Source organism: Acomys russatus, chromosome 20 (genome assembly GCF_903995435.1).
Source record: "Acomys russatus chromosome 20, mAcoRus1.1, whole genome shotgun sequence".
Classification (NCBI taxonomy): Eukaryota; Metazoa; Chordata; class Mammalia; order Rodentia; family Muridae; genus Acomys; species Acomys russatus.
Window position 1 is genome coordinate 60,677,493 of NC_067156.1, and position 19,121 is coordinate 60,696,613.

The 19,121-nt window shown below is 50.9% G+C and overlaps 1 protein-coding gene across 2 annotated transcripts in view; it reads left to right on the forward strand.

Moving 5' to 3' along the window:
- Myo5b (myosin VB) overlaps window positions 1-19,121 on the forward strand; it is a 291,060-nt gene that overhangs the window by 259,696 nt on the left and 12,243 nt on the right. The window contains exons 30-35 of one of the 2 annotated variants that reach the window (XM_051163654.1): window positions 3,578-3,655; window positions 6,529-6,727; window positions 11,169-11,262; window positions 13,485-13,628; window positions 16,738-16,889; window positions 18,440-18,529. In XM_051163654.1, the coding sequence (XP_051019611.1) occupies window positions 3,578-3,655; window positions 6,529-6,727; window positions 11,169-11,262; window positions 13,485-13,628; window positions 16,738-16,889; window positions 18,440-18,529 (757 nt within the window). The remainder of the gene's footprint in view (window positions 1-3,577; window positions 3,656-6,528; window positions 6,728-11,168; window positions 11,263-13,484; window positions 13,629-16,737; window positions 16,890-18,439; window positions 18,530-19,121) is intronic. The other variant, XM_051163655.1, reaches the window with a different exon arrangement.

A 19,121-nucleotide genomic window follows, 5' to 3' on the forward strand; every position in this document is an offset into this window, starting at 1 on the left:
GATGCTCCCTCTTCACTTCTGCAAGCTCATGCTGCCATCTTGGGAGCTAGGACAGCCAGCACTGTTCTGACTGCTTTACCTACGGAGACAGCCGTGGGAGCCAAGCTTAGAGCCAGAAGTCTGTCATCCTCTCCCAGCTGGCTCTGAAGGGATGATGGCATGTGGACTGGGAGAGAGGCTACTGCCTCCACTACTTAGGCCAGCCTCACCTAAGTAGGCCCTCCAGGTCACAGAGCTGGGTTAGGACTCGGGCAGTGAGTGTGGCTGAGGCTCAGCATAAATCTGGCTTCAAGCAGCACTCTGCTGAATCTCCTGTACGCTTCCACCAAAGCCCTACCAAGACTCAGCACTCTTCCACAGTGAGTCAGAGAGTGTGTTCTTGGGTCTGTCCTTGGGACCCAGGAAAAAGCAGAAGGCCACAGCACAGAAAAGCTTTGTTACCGCCTTTGGCTGGAACCAGGTCCATTGGAGGTACCAGTTCCAGTTCTCAGAGAGACAAGTGCATCTGGGGTTCACTCCCCACACACCTGCTCAGTGCCTAGCCTTGCCCTGAAGGCAGCTCCTCTTTCTCCCTATGTCTCTGTTTCTCATCTGCTTCTCAGAGGCCCCAGCAAAGAGCCTGGGCTGCTGAGAGAATATCCAGTGTGAGCTAAAGAAGGCTCTGAGCACACAGGGTTCATCCTATACACAAGGAACTGACCAGACCCAAGATGGCTGGACACATGACAGGGTATGGTTGCAGAGTCTGCAGAGGGAAAGTGCACCCTCTCTGAAGCCATCACTGCTGCGTGACCTCTACAGCTAGTAGAAGATACTTCTAAGGTCATGCAGCTCACAGTATCACCCTAACACATGGAGAGTCAGGCCAGGGGATGCAGATGAGCATCCCCAGCAGGACTTCTGGCTCCACACTGACCTGAGGGCCTTGCTGTGTATTCCTGGCACAGCACAGTGGCCTATGCAGAGGGCCCTGTGAATGTCTGTTGACTTCCTGAAGCCGAGCTGTTTGGGTTTTCCTCCTTTCACCAGCAGATGTCACTGCCTCCCCAGCTACCCTCCTAAGCACAGGGATGAAGGGGTTTGGGTCTCTGGCCCTTTGAGTCTCTTTCACCCTGGAGCAAAGGTCTCTACTGAGTTGGTTCACTAGTTTTCTTATTCACCCACGAGCCAGTTTCATGTTTGGAAATGTGGAGTGTCTGAGCTGTACGTTTGTCATCTTTTACCTTTCTCCATGGTACCCAGCATGTGACAGGATTCAGAACTCTATTTCCCTATGAAGCTAACTCCCAAAAAGATTGTCTAGGCATTGCCCGTGTGCCACTCTGGAAAGTATGAGAACTACAGAAGTGGATAATGTTCTCAGAGACCCAGCAGTCCATCGCAGACTCTAAAGCTCAGCCAGTAAGGCTGAGGAGGCTCCAAAAGAAGACTGGGAGATCCCTGGAAGTCCAGCCAGGTGCCAGCATCTCTACATTTGTAGCATAGCTGGTGGACAGAGTATAGCATGCTGCCTTTTATCCTGTTTCTGCCCTGATGCACAATTACTAAACACTTCCAAAACCTTCTGCAACACTGGGGTCTCCTTTGGGGTAAATTGTTGCTACAAAGAACACTAGGTAGATTGCAAGCCTTAACATCCGAGAACATGGAGTACAGCTAACAGAGCCTGCTCAACACAGCTTTAGGTCCTTAGGGGTTTTCCTGGGACATATGGATTACCCAGGACACCTTGCTGCTGGGCATAGGAAGAAAAAGCAGTATCTGGTTGTCTTAGTTACTTTTCTATTGCTATGGCGAGACACCGTGAGTGACCAAGACCATTAATAGGGGGCAAAAGAGTTTGTTTGAGGCTTACAGTTTCAGAGAGTTAAGAGTTCATGACCATCATGGTGGGGTACCTGCCAGCGTGGTGCTGGAGCAGTAGCTGGGAGCCTACATCTTGATCTAGAAACACAGGCAGAAAGAGATCCTGAGAATGGTGAAGTTCTTTGAAACCTCAAAACCCATTCTCAATAGCACACCTCCTCCAGCAAAGCCCCACCCCATCTTGGCCCTTCCCTAACAGTGTCACCTACTGGGGACCAAGTATTCAAGCATAAGAGCCTATGGGGACCATTCCCATCCAAACCAGCACACTAGTGAAGGTTCAGGCATTTACCAGGCAAATGCCTGGATAGGAGTATTCATCAAAATAATCAGCAGTCAAAATCAGCATCAAACTGTCAGCAGTGGTCCTCCTCGCTGCCCTGCCACAGCGCAAGGAGCTTCTAACACGTAAGGGACTAGTTCTTAGACTAGGAATAGAAGCTATACAAAGGTTCCAGAAGTATATTAAGTAACCCTCTCTGGACTTTGGTGGGGAGGGGTTGATACAGATGTGGACACTCATCCCAAGAAGCAGAATGTGTAATCACTGCAGCTCTGGGGACCTTCCATTAGAGGCTAGCTCTGCAAGGATCCCAAATGGATATTTTCAGCCCCTGGATTTTACCCAAAACATGGCAGGGCAGGATAGCAGCTTTCCATCTGAGTTCTGGCACGGGCTGAGTGGCCTATTAGGCTCCCTGATTCACGCCCTCCACCAACTCTCCCACTGGACTGAAGGATGCTCCTGTGCCCAGGGCTTTGTGGGGTGGGTGAGAAGAGCACGGGACACAATGACCTTCAGGAGCCACCGTAGCTGACACCAGAAGGTACCAGGGACCTGCTTTCCCAGGTGTGTGACCTGAGTCAAGAGAAGACATCGTTCAGTACTCAGCCTGTACATTTGTTGTAATTAACTTTAAACACACACACACACACACACACACACACACATACACACGTGCACATGCATTCTGTAAGGAGAGTTGGAGTTAAGGTTAGTAAATAGCTACATTCTCTTAATGGCAGGAAGGGTTATGCATGGAAAGGGAAGCAAACTGCAGGCTCCTTCCTGACCCTGGTGGAGGCCAGTATCCCCCAGCTGCCTCACCTGCTGCTCTTTGGTGCAGTGTCCCCACACACTGAGGGCCTGCTCAGACCCTGGGGCTCCATATGCACATTTGGTGTCTTCTCCTCTAAGCCTGTTTATAAGCGCAGTGGGTGTGAGACATGGCCCAGCCTGTGCTGTCATGTGGTGGGTGTGACACATGGCCCAGCCTGTGCTGTCATGTGGTGGGTGTGACACATGGCCCAGCCTGTGCTGTCATGTGGTGGGTGTGACACATGGTCTAGCCTGTGCTATCCTGTGGTGAGTGTGAGACATGGCCCAGCCTGTGCTGTTGTGTGGTGGTTTTGTAAAGTTGTGAACAGGCACAGCTCCTTGCTGTCTTTGGCAGCATGCACCTGACCTGTAGCTGTTGGAGGATCTCTGTGACTGCATGAGCCCCTTTCCCAGGCACTACCTGAAGCCTGGGAAATTCGAGGAGGCTGCTGTCTGCAAGCATCTAGAGTTTGGGAACCAGAGAGAAGTGTGGGAAACAGCCTGCAGGCCATGCCCTTTCCTTGACTCCAAGCCCTGGCTACAAGCTTTCTGGTCTCTGAACGCCTCTCTTCTCTCTGCTGGACACCCTCTTTCTCTGTACTTTATTTCCAGCCATACTGAGGACTGGGGATATTTGAATGAAGATGGAGAACTCGGCTTGGCTTACCAAGGCCTAAAGCAAGTTGCCAGGTCAAACACGTTCCCGTCCCATATGTGCGTCATCTGTGTACCTGCTCACGTCTGTGTTCCTCGTTTTGGCTGAGCAGCTGTGAGCGTATGGGGCGCAGCTCACACGGGCTTCTGACCAGCCATCCCTAGGGGCATGCATTCGTCACTTTGTGTCTGGGCTGCATAGATGGCATGAGCAGAAGCTGTGTGCCTGGGTCAAGATGGTGGTACTAGGTGGCCCAGTTGAACCTTAGAAACCACGCGGCCCAACTCTTCGTTCTATAGGTGAAGAGAGAGGGAGAGTTTCTGGAGCCGACATCACACAACTATTAAGAAAAAGCTGCAAAGGAAACTTGCTCGTGGGACTCCAGGCCCGTTCTGCTGACATGCTACATGCTAACCTTCTGACCTCTTCAGGGTCAGCCAAAGCCCTTGCCCTAGTTTGCATGCTGGCAATGTAAGGAGAACTCGGTACTTGGTACTGCTATCAGCATGCAGCTGGTCCCAGTTTTAGGGACCCACCCAGAGCTGGTAACAGCTAAGTGTTGCAGGTGTGTTGTGCCATGTGCCCCTCGCACCATCCTCATGAGTGCAGTTGGATAGGTTTAAAGTTCTACTTAAGTAGACAATTCAACATTCAGTGTCACCCCGTGCACCTTCAGCAACGGGTGAAGAGTTTAGCCAGGGGCGTATGCAGAACGAAGACAGCACAGAGGCCTCTCATGGTCTCTTTGCCAGTGTGTGGCTTTTAGAGAGCAGAGGCATAGAATTTTCCATTTGTTCCCAACAAGAAATGGGGTGGTAGCCATCAGGCTTGTTTCTCAGAGCAGTGGATGAGTGCTGGGCCTGGATCATACCTCACCTGACGTTTGTCCCTAGTGCCACAGCGTTTACTGGGCTCAAATGGGACCCAACACCTGAGCGGAGGTTCAGGGGGGTGTCGTCTCTGGGTCAGGTTCCTTATTGTCAAATGGTGGATATCAGAGCAGGCCCTGCCATACAGGGTCGCCATAAGGAAAAGGATAGCCTGTGCTGTCCTACAGTGAGTGTGGCACATGGTCTAGCCTGTGCTATCCTTTGGTGGGTGTGGCACATGGTCTAGCCTGTGCTATCCTGTGGTGAGTGTGAGACACGGCCCAGCCTGTGCTGTTGTGTGGTGGTTTTGTAGAGTTGTGAACAGGCACAGCTCCTTGCTGTCTTTGGCAGCATGCACCTGACCTGAAAAGGATGACCAATGAGACCATGGAGAAAGCTGCTGCCTCTGTCTCTACTGTGATGCTCATTCACAGAGCCCTGCTAGTCAGGAGTTTTGTTTTGTTAGAGCGGGAACCCATGTGCACGTTTCCAGTGTGTTCATCATACCTGTCATGAGATTGGATGTGGTACAGTGACAAAACTCAAGCGAATGCATTAGAAAATAACACACAGGCCCAAGCTTCAGGAGATCTTTCAGATGCTTGGATGGGGATCTTACTCCTTGCATAGAACCCTGCGATGAATCTGCTGGAGAGCAAGGCAGGTGAGAGCAGGGGATACACAGCAGGTCAGAAAATGGTCGTGGGACAGCTCCTTAGAACCAAAAGGTCCATATCCTCCCTCCTGGTAACTTTGTATTTCACGCTGATGAGTTTAATATGCTGTTGCCAATGCCGGATGCTGTGGGAGTACTGTACGCTGTCTGAAGTGCCGGTTTAGTTACCAAACTATCTCCCAGCACTCTCAAGTCACTGTTGGTTTCCTTTGGTGACAGGCAAATTCCTTCATCATCGTCTCCTTGTTTGCATCGCTTTGCTGGCAAACCCTTACCCATGCCCCACTGTGGAGCTGACTTGGCTGCCTAAAACGTGACTGCTGCTGTCACTAAGTAGACCTCTCTCTCTCTCTCCTGCTCCTCTTCTCTACAGTAGTTGTCTCTCAGGCAGAAAAGGCATGGTGGCTGCCCACTCCTTGCCTTTGGGATGCCAGGAGGTATCCCCCTGGGCACTGCCCTGAGCAGAAACTTTACCACATCCCAGGTAAAGACTGGGGTGACTATGTCCTCCAGAACCCCATCTGTCATGTCCCTTTTTGCTGAAGGTGACTACTCTAAATCAGAAAGATTGATCAGGTCACCAATGTCCCAGAAGATGCATCTCTTGCGTCTGGCAATGTGAGGTTCAGATCCGAAAGTGAGGCTGCCGCTGCTGAGCCTACAGGGCCCCGCCTCTCCTCAAGCATGGGCCTCCTCTCAGCCTCTCCAGACTTCCTCCAATCTTTGCTTCTTATGGTACTAGTTGATCTTAAACATTCAAATAGTCTTAGCTTTTTAGACCAGAGGGAAAATTGTTATAAAAAAATTATATGTAAGATAAAGTAGGATGGTAAAGGTGTATATGAAAGGCAAATATTAGCTCTTCTCCTAAAAAAAAGAAAAGAAAAGAAAAGAAAAAAATAAAAAAAAAAAGAGGAATCTGCTGAAGGAAAAATAAACTAATCTAACTAGCTCTGTTTATCAGCATTGTGTCTTTACAGGGATATTCTTACAAACTTTGAGGCAGATGTTAATGCCACTATTTAAAAGACACGGTGAGACATTTATTTATAGTAAATGACAATATTGACATGGAGACATTCTCTTAATCCCAAACCCATAGTCTACACCCATAGAACAAAAAGTGACAAGTGGCCAAAGGCGCCCAAGCCCAAGGGTGCCTTTGGCCGTGGTTCCTGGTCATCCAAGAGGATCACGGGTTAGCTTGCCTGCCTGTTGGTACCTCCCCGCTGCGTCCACTCTTGGTAGGGCTGTATGGCTGCTCCTGCTATGTGCTTGGCCATTCCCCTGCTGTGTCTGTGACCCCTCACTGTGGGTGGCCACCCCAGCTACATGCTGACCTGGCCTGCTTTCCTGGGTGCAGGTTGCTGGAGGCCCAGCTGCAGGCCCAGAGCCTGGAGCATGAGGAGGAGGTGGAGCGACTCAAGGCCCAGGTGGAGGCCCTCAAGGAGGACATGGACAAGCAGCAGCAGACCTTCTGCCAGACCCTGCTGCTTTCCCCAGAGGCCCAGGTGGAATTTGGTGTCCAGCAGGAGCTATCTCGGCTGACCAATGAGAACCTGGTAAGTGGCCGCATCTCGTACATTGTAGCTCTCAGGATTATTTCTAGAAGGAAATAGGCTCAGAAGCTATCAGATGAGCAAGGCTCGTGTTCTTAGCTCTGCAGTAGGAACAGAGTGATAACTGAAACAAATAGTGTAGGATTTGATGCACTAAAACGTCAAAGTCCATGTACAGGCCAGGGCTTCCCGCGGATCCCAGCGGGGATAGATTGCCCACGCTTCATATGGAACTGAAGGAACCGATGATCTCAGTTAGGGTTTCTATTGCTGTGAAGAGACACCATGACCTCGGCAGTTCTTATAAAGGAGAACATTAAATTGGGGCTGGCTTGCAGTTCATCAGTAGGAAGCATGGCAGCATGCAGGCAGACATGGTGCTGGAGGGGCCTAGAGTCCTACATCTTGAGCCGCAGGCAGCAAGGAGACTGTGTTCCATACTGGGAGTAGCTTGAGCAAAGGAGACCTCCAAGCCCAGCCCCTCATAGTGACACACTTTCTCCAGGAATGCCACACCTCCTAATAGTGCCCCTCACTGTGGGCCAAGCATCCAAACACACGAGTCTATGGGGGCCTTTCCTATTGAAACCAGCACACCGACACGGCTTCATTCTGGTGTCCAGACCCTGGTCTTCTCCATGAGGTCTCTTTCATGGGCTCTGTCTCATTCCCTAGCCTAGCCTAAGATGCTCTATGTGGCACTGGCTTCCAAGAAGATGAAAGCAGGGGCCATGGGGCTTCTTAAGGCCTGTTCGCAGAACCAGTGTAGCATTACTTCTACCCCACACTAGTGACCAAGACAAATTTCATGGCTCAGCCAGATAATAGTAGGGCTGTACTTGTTCCTTGATGGGAGCAGAAATTGTCGGTGGCTAACTTTGGTGACCATGGCAGGTATTTGGAGGGTGGCAGAGTAGATACCCTGTTAGAGCTTACAGGTCAGAAGAAAGGCAAACGAAGGGGCCAAGGAAGACAGTGTCTGTAAAAACATGCTTCTATGTGGGACTAGTCGCATGTACTATAGGAGGAGGAGGAATTGGAATAGAGGCTTTGTGAAGGAAAAGAATGAAAGTGGGGCTCACATGTCTTCTGGGGTGCCTATGAGGGAACAGCAGTAGATAACCATTGCTGAGGAGAGGGCCACAGGCCGGCAGTGCTCCCAGCCCTACGCAGCTGGGCCACCATTTCCCCTGATGACCAGGGGAATCCAAAGAGACGAGGTAAGATGCTGGATTCTCATGGGATTCTTCCTCCTGCTCTTTCCCATATCCTGTCCTCTGGTCACTATAAACATTTGGCCCTTATCACGTGTACATGTTCTTGGCAATAGTATATGTATATGAAACATCACAAAACCTTATGTTTTCTATATACTTAAAAATCAGGTTTAAAAAAAAAAGTTGTTGAACCAGTTTCTGGCACATGAAGGGCACAGCCTAAAAAGTGCATTTGCAGGCCTATGCTTCCTGGACAGTGTGGCATGGTGGTGACCAGCTAGCACAGAGAGCTGTGTAACATAGAGGTCCTGCACTCAGTGGCAGCCTAGGAGAGTCTGTGGACAGTCCCACCTTGAGAAACTGCGTGGGAAGACTATGGTGGGCCTGTCTGCCGGAGTAGTGAGCCTTGGCATGAGTGGGAGCCTGAGGTCCTGGGCTTATGAAAAGGAGGAGAGGGGCGAGGGGGCTCTAGCTTGCCACCTTCTGGAAGACTTCTAGCATATAGTCTGGAACTGTGTCCCCAAAGTAGAACCAACAGGTAGCAAGTTCCAGAAACTGTGCTTTATGTCCCCGTGGTCAGCAAATATCCAGATGAACCATGGGCACTGGGCAAGGAGGAGGCTGTGTATACAACTGACCAGTGCTGAGCATACAGGAATTCTGGGGATCCTGGCAGAAAAAGTCATGGGTTGTGGGTCAGGTAAGGATGTAACTCTCCTTTCTGGTGGCATCTCAGTAGAGGTGTCTTCCAACAACTCAACCTTCAGTGCCAAGATTTCTCTTGGGTTGTTGCATCCTGTAGTCACCATCACTGTGGCCTTCGTGGCTCTGAGCCTCAGCAGTAACTTCACAAGTTTGCCAGCTTCGGTGTGGCTTTAGTTTGTCCTAAGTGTGCTGAGTTCAAGCTTTACAGATTCCCAGGTGGTTCTGGTGTGCTGCAAGTCAGGGGAGCACAGCTTTACACAATTCTGCTTAGCACACTAAGCATTTTATACAAGGGGTGCCAGCCTGAAGAGCTGGAGGACAAGATGCGGCACCATGGGTCCCCATCAGCATCTGTGGGAGTGATTCGCGCTGGAGGGATGGGTTTCCCAGGCTCCTTTGCGGAGGAGGCTGCCTGAGAAGTCTGTGCCTCAGAACAGAATAGTTGCTGCAGCTTGAACATTGGATTTTATCCTTCGTTGTTAACTGTCTCAAGCTTAGCTACAGGAAGGCATCAGGGTAACTACTGTTTGTCCCTCAGGGGATGGTGGACATTTGTAAAACAATCATGGGAAGATCCAAGCACTTTTTTTTTTTTTTTTTTTTTTTTTTTTGGTCTTCTGCACTTGGTAACAGGACATTAAGCTTCACGGGGATCAAGGCAGTTGCAGAACCAGAGCTCTGAGTGGGTCTGCAACACTCTCATTCAATGGATCCGGTCAGTCAATATGGTGGGTGCCTGAGGATGAGGTGAAGTCAGAATAAACCTGAGAGTTCACAGGAGTGGTGGCCGGAATAAGATTGGCCTCCATAGGCTCAAACATTTGAACACTTAGTCACTAGGGAGTGGCACTATTTGAAAGGTTTAAAAGAGATTAGGAGGTGTGGCCTTGTTGGAGGAAGTGTGCCACTAGGGTTGTCTTTGAGGTTTCAAAAGTCCATGCCAGACCCAGTACCTCTCTCATCCTGTGGCTGCTGCTCCAGCACCTGCCTGTGGCGCCATGCTCCCTGCCGTGAGGATAATGGACTGAACCTCTGAACTGTAAGCCAGCCCCCAATTAAGTGGTTTCTTCTGTAAGAGTTGCCTTGGTTATAGTGTCTCTTCACAGCAATAGAACAGTGGAGACCTCATCTGTCCACAAGGAAGTTTTTCGAGACACTTAAGTTCTTTGTACCAACTGGCTTCTTGCAGAGTCACTGATCAGTTCTCCCTGCCCTTTTCTCTCCCTCCCTTCCCCCTCCCTTCTCCCCCCCCCAATTGTCTGTGCTCTCACCCCTGTTTAGATAAGTGTTTAGATACTACTCAATCTCAGAAGGGTTTTGTGTGTGTGTGTGTGTGTGTGTGTGATCTTTATTGTTTGTTTGCTTATCTGTTTTTCTATTTATTTATGGGGAATTCTACCACACATGTATGGGAATTAGAGGAAAATGTGCAGTAGCCAGTTCTTTCTCCCATAGAAGTCCTGGGGATCAAACTCAAGCCATTGGTTTGGCAACAGTGGCAGTGCCCGGCTCTGCCTCTTGAAAGAAGATAAAGTCCCTCAAAACGCCTATAATTAGACTTATCTGCAAAGCCTATAGCACAGGGGTTGATCTTGTAACTGACTCTCTTCGGCAGGCCTACCTTGAAAGCCTTCTTCATCCTCTGCCCCCACAGGCACCTGCACACAGGCACAGAAGCCCCACACAGCACACACATATACATGAAAATAAAATAAGTCCTTTAAAACAATGTCATCTAGGGCAAAGGTTCTGTCTTAGTGGTAGAGCACTTGCCTAGTACACACAATGCCCTGGGGTCTATACCCTGTTACCCACACAGAGGCGAGGCCAGGGGCAGATGAGAGTGCATGCCAGAGATGTTTCAGGGGTCCCAGGAATGACTATTTGCTTCTCTCTTCTCCATCGCTCTGATAACCTAGGCTTGGGTTTCATGGTGAAAGAGCAGAGCTCTTTCCCTCTCTCCATTCCCTCCCACAAAGAACCTCTGCCCAGCTGGATGAGGGCAATAATGATAGCAAAGTCCTTCCCTGGACAGTCTGGTGTCCCAGGTCCCCGTAGGCTGACTCACTTCCAGTGGCAGCGGTTGCTAGGGACTGGGGCCACAGCCCTTGTCCTGTTTAGCTTCTCATCCCAGAAGCCTGTCTGGCTTGCTGACTCTTCCAGCTGTGTGGCTGCCTTCCCACACCTCCACCCAGGGTGCTGCCCACTACTCCCCTGGATACCTAAGCTGGGTGCCCCCTAAGGAGGCTTGGCTCAGGGAGCCCCAGGAGTCCACAACCGCCAGAGTGCCCCAATGGGAGGAATTCGCCCTGGGAGTTCACCCTGTTGTTGCTGGTAGAATGAACTTTGACTCACACCTGGGCTCCAAGCAGGTACTAAGCCTGTGTGAGGAGGCCCTTCGGCTCCTACCTGAGCAAGCTCCTTAGCCTCCCAGGCCCCCCTCTGCTCCTTGGCTAGGATTTTACCTTCCCTTCAGGGTGAGGCCAACATCCTGTTCTCACACAGCTTCCTTATGCTTTCAGGATTTCAAGGAACTGGTGGAAAAGCTGGAAAAGAATGAGAGGAAGCTGAAAAAGCAGCTGAAGATTTACATGAAGAAGGTCCAGGACTTAGAAGGTAGTGTGCCTGGGTGTGGCCTGTGTCCACACCTGAGTGTGTGCATGAGGCAGAGGTGGCCCTGCCAGCCCGTGCGACGTAGCTGCCTGCCCTTCGACCCCTCTGTCCACTTCATCCGTTTCCTGGCAGCTGTGCCTGTACCAGCCACATCATGGACAAATTCAGCTACCAGGAGCTCACACATCCTCAGTAGGTAGAGCCTAGGGAAGAGACCAGCTTGAGCAGAGCAGCCAGGCTCTGCAGGCTGGAGGAAGAGTGAGCAGCGTAGGTCCATAGTGGTACCAGCCTTCGAAGGGCATAGAGTCAGAGGCAAGGCTTCCTGGAGCGAAAGAACACTGTGACACAGAGACCTGGGGTCCTCGCCCCTTGCCTTTGGGATGTCACAATTACACTTCCAGTCTGGAGTCTGGCCCAGAGGGAGGGGCGGACAGATATCTAAATCGCTTTCCTAAAGCCCTCGGAATGTCCGTTCCTGTGACTGTTGTGCCCTCTAAGCAGATGCTAACTGCTTGTAGCCCTCAGGAGCCACATGTCACAGATAACCTCCTTCATCCTTCTGCTGTCTGCTTGGAACCATGTCCTGTGCTGTCCTGAGGCCACAGCTTTCTGGGCACATCACTGATCACAGGGTGTATACCCAGTGTTTATATACTGCCAGGCACGTCTCTGCCCACATCAGGCAGCTTGTGACCTTTCCTCAGTTGATGGTCTCCCTGCATGTGCCCTGTGCACCCTCCATCTACGGGGTTTTTAATCTCTGATCCTCGGGTTGTCATTCTCCAAGTCTCTTGGCCTCCCTCCAACCTCTCCATTTTGCTCATTCCAGAAGACCTGTCTCCCCGTCCCCCACTGCTCCACTCTCTGCGTCCCCACTCCCTGGTGATCAGTCTTTATCTTCTGCTCCTATGTGAGTCAGTAGCTTCCCAGGGGATACCTCTGCTCAAAGCAATGTCTGTCCTCTCGCCTCCCCACAGCCAGCAGAGTGAAACCCCAGCTTTCACCAGATGTTCCTCTGCATATGCTCATATGTCTGTGCACACACACAAAACACACCTCTGGCCAGTTTACAAACGCCCACCGTGGGTGATCACTTGCCCTGCTCTTGTCCTGGTCATCTAAGGCAGTGGTTCTCAACCTGTGAGTAATGAACTCTTCTGAGGGTCATATGACCCTTTCACAGGGGTTGCGTAGGACCATTGGAAAACACAGATATTTGCATTATGACTCATAACAGTAGCAAAATCAGTTATGAAGTAATCGATGAAATAATTTTTATGGTTGGGGTCACCACAACCATGTTAAAGGGTCACAGTGTTAGGAAGGTTAAGAACCACTGCTCTCATGGGTGCATTGATGGATCATGCCTGGTCTTGCCCACCTCCTTCCCTCCTGCTTGGCTCGCTCAGTGTTCAGCCTCCCCCACCACCACCAACCCCCCAGAACCTAAACCATACTACTGGCCTGGCACCTGGCCAAGCTGCACTGTGTCTCTGTGTAAGCATACGAGCGCATCTACTCAGCTGAACTGGAAGGGACAAGACTGGGGACTTCCTATCTGTCCTGGGCTAATGACAGTACCCAGGTGTGCAGTGCATAAATGTCTGGAGTCTACTACCATCCTCCGGGCTGAGGAAAGGTCTGAGTGACGTTTGACAAGTCCTTGATACCCCAGTTGGCACCACTAAGATATCTCCTGGATGACTGACTGTGCTGCACGTGGGCTGCACTTAGAGTGCCCCCAGCCCCACACTCCATTTGGATTCTAGGAAAAGTGTTTCTGCTCCACTGGCACCACCTGGTCCCCTGGCCAGTCCACAACTGCACCATCACAATGTCATGATGGCCAGTGCTCTGGTGCACACAGGGAACTAACTGAGTAGAACAGGCCTGGCTGGCTCTCCTGCCAGACTCAGGGGCTTTCCTTACAGCTTAGTAGGAGGAGAGAAGCACTTGCCAGCAAGGCAGGCTGAACATGGCTGCCACTCATAGTTTTTCTGATCTATTTCTCTTCCGGTCACCCCCCCCCCCCCCGATACACAGTGGGCCCCAGCACAAGTGCTGAAGTCCTCACACACAGCCAGGGAGGGTTCTGGACACAGGAACAGTTACATGGAGTATGGGTGCTCTAGTATCCTGTGCGTGATCCCCAAGCTGGGACACCCCTCCTGCAGACCTTGAGGTGCATATTCTCACCGCATTGCCGGCATCCCTTTCCCATTCAGCTGCCCAGGCATTGGCACAGAATGACAGGACGCACCATGAACTCACAAGACAGGTCACCGTCCAGCGAAAAGAGAAGGACTTCCAAGGCATGCTGGAGTACCACAAAGAGGACGAGGCCCTCCTCATCCGGAACCTGGTGACAGGTCAGAACCCACAGTGGCATGCCACCTGCCAGCTCTTTCCTCTCCCATTCCTGGTCAGCCCCAGCCCTCCCATCTCCCCTATGGATATCTTAGCCCCCTCCTCCACATCATGTCCACCATCTCCAACTGTTCCTATGAGCCTTGCCGCTTTTCCACGACCCCACCCCTATAGCCTCGCATCAGTGCAGGAAAGGGGGTCCACATGGCTCCTGCTCGCCACATGACTTACCTTCAGTGGCAGCTGCAATTCTTCTTTCTCTGGGGGGGGGGGGAAGACCATGGTGGGCAGCGACACTTTGGCAATAGCAGTGCAGGCTTGTCAGCAACCGTGCCAAACACCGTACCCGCCAATCGTTTAGTTCTCCCAGTGTCTGTATCAGTACACAAACCTGACTTCATGTTGGAGGGTACTGACCTCATTCTAATAACTTTCTAGAAACTCAGGGGAGGAATCAGAGCTCATCCAGGGGAAAAATGCATGTCACAGGCCCACGCTTTCAGTCTCTAACAACTTGCTTCAAGCTCTATCCATGTGCGGATTTTAAGCAGCTCGCCTTGGAACGGTCTGTTGTGATAGAACAGGCTCACTTCTGTTTCCAAGCAGATATTAGCACCTTATAGGATGGGGACTACGACTCAGCTGAAGCAACTAGTCAGCGATAGGTTCCTAAGAGGAGGTCCGTCTGTGTGTGTGGGCGTCGCCTGAAGGGCAGATGGTGAGGTGCTCTTTCTTGGTATCTAGGTCATCATGTACAATCATGTAAGCGATGAGAGTGGGAAGGGAGCCCTTGACTCACATTTATTTAAGGTATAAAACGTAGAGCCCTGTTTACATGTTCAGTTAACTCTGACATTGTAATGCCGTGTTTCATGTCCACCACAGAGTGAAGGGCTGCTTGTCATAGGTCACTGTTGGAGCCTAACAGTCATCATCAAGTTACTAAAAATGTCCAAAGCAACAGCCAAAGGGCAAAGGGTACTGGGCAGAAGCCACAGACTGTTCCTCCTGTGCTCCTGGCCTTGGCACAGGACTCAGCATTTTCCCCCTGGATGAATATTCCTGGCATTCTACATAGAACCAAGAGCTATCCATAGCCATTTATTGAACCTAGAAAATGCCAGAATGTTGACCATGCATCCAGAGTGTTATGGCCTGTAGTTAACACTAACTGGAAGGACACATCAGAGAGAATGATGTCATCTGGGTATCAGTTGAAGATACGTGCATGCCAGCCCACCCCAACTCTTACCAGCCTTGGCAGAAGACTTAAGGATGCTATTGGCCCAGGGAGTGGGTGGGAGGCCTCCCCATTTGTGGGTTCCAAGCCCAGGGGCTTGGTTTGGTCCAGGTAATGAGACTGAAGGCTGAGAGCTGGGATACTGCCAGAGCCACAGTGAGGGGCAGGCCCCTTTCTCACCCATCATATAAACCTGGCACGGGGCCTTTCTTCCCACTGTTGTGGTCTCTCGCCATTACTCACTGCTTTAAACCTGGCTCTGTAGCTCCCCAGGACACTAGACTCCATCTGACAGTTTCCCAGGGTGTTAGGAGGGAGGGGCAAACAGCCCGAGTATCAGCATGAAGTTCACAGTCACAGTCCAAGGCAGGAGGAAGAGTAGAAGAGAGCAGCTGGAAAAGGTGGCATGTTGAGTAGAAGGCAGTGGCAGTAGGCTGCTGGGCCACCTCAACTGTGAGACATCAGGGCAAGCGCTGCCAAGCAATCATTCCAAAAGGACAGCTCTAGTATCCAGCATGCCTTGTGCCTTCTGGTGCTGTAAACACCACAGCCCTTGTAGTTACACTCCATTATGGAGATGAGTCAAAGCAGGAGATCAAGACAAAAACCTGGAGACCGGAACTGAAATAGACCATGGAGGAGAGCTGCTTACTGGCTCACTCCCTGTTGCTCACTCAGCCTGCTATCTTATGCCACATAGGAACACCTGCAGTGTGACAGGCTCTTTTCTACAGGTCACTGATCAAGGAAATGCTCCACAGGCTACTCTCCAGGAGAGATTTTCCCAGTTGAAGTTTTCTCTTCCCAGATGATCCTAGCTTGTGTCAAGTTGGAAAAACAAAAGAAAACTAAACTAAACAGCACACCCACGGACCAGAGGTTGTACCAACCTTCCCAGCCACTGGCCAACTGGCCGTCATTGGGAACATACAATTTGCTATAAGCTATGATATGCTAAATTCTCCTGATACCAATCTTCACACATCAAAGAATCCACTGTGCCCAGCCAGAAGGTCAGGTGTCAAGAAATGGAGGTGTTCTCACCCAACTGCATGAGCCAGGTTCCACTTACAGCCTGCCTCTAGCTGTACGCTCCTTCCTGGTGACCATGGCGTGAATTGTAACTTGTGGCCCTTCTATGCATGTGGCAGAGAAATCACTGGAGGCCTGTTTGTTTCACTGCTGCAATACAAGCACCTAGGAGTGGGGGGGGGGGGAGTTTGGTTTTTATCTGTTTTTGGACAGAGTTTCTCTATGTAACCCTGACTGACTGGAAACTATGTAAACCTGAAATGCACAGAGATGTGCCTGCCTCTGCCTTCTCAGTGCTAAGGTTACACCTTGCCTTTTGACCAGTGTCTGCCACTGCTCATGCCTGGATGGCTAAGGGTGTACATCTGTTGCTGTGATAAGACACTATGACCCAGAGTAACTCAGGGAAGAGTCTGTTTGGCTTACAGGCCCACAGGGATAGAGTCCGTCAAGGCAAGAGAGGCATGGCTGCAGGCACCTGAACAGGAAGCTAGCTGGCTGCATTCCAGCTGCACCCCAGAAGCAGAGAGAGAGCAGGCAGGAAGTAGGGAAGGCTATAAACCCTCAAAGACCACTCCTCCAGTGATGCACTTCCTCCAGCAAGGCTCCTCCTCCTAAAGGTTCTGTGAATTCTCCAAACAGCATCAACAACTAGGGATTAAGGGTTCAGATACAGGAGCCCATAGGGGTTTCAAGCTACTGTAGTTTATCACAGCCTCGTGGAAAGTGGATTCCTGGGTGAGCTACAGGGAAATAATCGGATGCTTCTCTTTGGGGCAAGGATTCTGACACTCAAAGTGCTCCGCTAATAGAGCTAATGCGCATGTTATTGCTGTTAGACCTGAAGCCCCAGATGCTGTCAGGCACCGTGCCCTGTCTGCCTGCGTACATACTCTACATGTGCGTCCGGCATGCGGATTACACCAACGACGACCTCAAGGTGCACTCGCTGCTGAGCTCCACCATCAATGGCATTAAGAAAGTCCTCAAGGTAAGGAAGAAGCCTGAGGAGACAGGTGCAGTTTCCAGCAGCCCTGACAGAGCTAGCACCTCCATGGCTTCTCTGTGCCTGTGTTCTGCCAGTGCACCAATTACACCATTGGGGATGCCTAGCAGTTCTCAGGGCAGGCTTCCTGCAAACGTCAGGAAGCACAGAATTCCAGTGTGGGCCTGCAGCAACCTCCCTGCTAGGCCTGTGTTTATGGGAAAGCCTGGGTGCCCACTAGCATAGATGTTAGGGAGGTGGGATGCTTCTGAACCAAGTTCAGGAACCCACACTCCCTCTCTCGCCATTCAAAGGGGCTGGGACACACTATCCTGGTTGGTGGCACAGCAAAGCTACGGTTGTTCATCAGTTTATAAGGTGAAGCAGCCTGGGCCAGAACAGGGCTGCTCTTAAGGCACAAGACTCTTAAGGGACGTAGTAGTAGCCCCTGCTTGCATCACTGGCTAGGCTGTTTGGGGGTGAGGCATTTTCACAAAGGAGCAGGAGTCAAGTGATAAGAGAGGGTTTTTTTGAGGGAGATTAGACTTCAGTGACAGTCTTATGTCAGAGACTGACTCAGATTCTCTGGGACACTGCTGCTTCGGGCAGGCAAGCCATCCTCAAGAGCCCTGGTCTCCTCCAGTGAGCCTGTGATCGCTGATTTGAGAACAAGCTAGCCTTCGGCTGCTGGCTGCATGCCCTTGGCTGCTGCCCTGCCTTCCCTGACACAGGCTCCTTGCACAGTCTTACCTACCAATCGCCCTGACGTGTATATCATGCATATGCACATATTGGTCAGTTTGAAATTTGTGTCTCTGGCCTTGACCTTGTTTACAAGCTCCAGCTGGAGCCTAAGGCAGCCTAGGACTGCCAATGTCACTTCCGCAGGGAGGCCTCCATAGCTCTAAGCTAGACTAGCATGCTGTAGCCCAGAGCCGGTGTGGTCAGCTTCATTTTATTGTCATAGTTCATACCCATTGCTATTTAAATAATGGGTGTGTTAAAGAATTGTACAGAATGGGCTCTGAGAAGTCAATAGCTATCATGCAGAAACTGGATGGACCAAGTTGTCTATGGGCCTTGGTCACTTAGTTTATTGCCACTGAGCATCTGACTTCTAGGTCGATGGGATGGCAGCGTACGTCACTGCTGTGCTCTCTAGCATGCCTTGTGTTGGACAGCTGGTAGCTCAGTTGGCCAAGGAAAGGTTTAGACTAGACTAGAGCTGGGACCGCTGGGCCTAAGCTTCATCTTGTCACTCAGCTTTACAGGCTATAGCTGTGGGAGACAGCCTGCTCTTCCCATGTGTTCAGGCGCATACATCACTCATCAGGAGCCTGAGGAATGGCTCTGTCTCTACCAGCTCAGGGATCAGAGGAACGGCGACGGCCTCAGTGAAGGGTGTCTTTTCTGTGACTGGAAAGTAGACTGTATACATCAGGACTTCCCAGGAATGCTGGGTAACACAGGAAACATGGAAAGAGAGAGGCACCAGGGCTGTATGTCAGCCAATGGGAGACTTACTCAGAGCCAGCGGTGCGCTTTTCTTTTCACAGAAGCATAATGATGACTTTGAGATGACGTCATTCTGGTTATCCAACACCTGTCGCTTCCTTCACTGTTTGAAGCAGTACAGTGGGGATGAGGTGAGTAGTGAGCAAAGTGCCCCAATGTGGGCCCCACTTTATCCACTTGCATCTTAGGGTGCTTTGGATCCCCCCATTAGGTGATGGGTGTAAAGGTCTCTGAGGCACCTGCTGGGGCCTCAGATTGTGGGAATGCCTTAGCAGGACTGGGTCAGGACACAGGAGACTTTGGGGTTCAGTGCACTTAAGAATCCATGAAAAGTCACCTCTTGATCAAGAGAGCAGAACAGGCATGGAAATGAGTTTGCTTAACCATACAGTGCCAAAAAGCCTCTTGATTCTCTAGGGGACCATTGTGACCTTGCATTTCTAAGACTGTCCCAGAGGAGCCATGTCCGTGAAGACTGGGAGGAAGGGCACGTGTCTGGTGTGTCAGGCTGTCTCCTGGGCTCTGTCCACTTCTGAATAAAGATGCCACAAGAAGGGAGGTGCCCTATACAGAACCACACAGTACAGGCTGATGCTGAAGCCCAGCTTCATGCATCCAGCTTGATCTGCGTCACTGACCTGAGGCCTACTGATGATATCATTGCACGTTCCACTCTGCACCGCTTGAGTCCAGCCTTACCTAGGACTCTCGCTTCCTACCTAC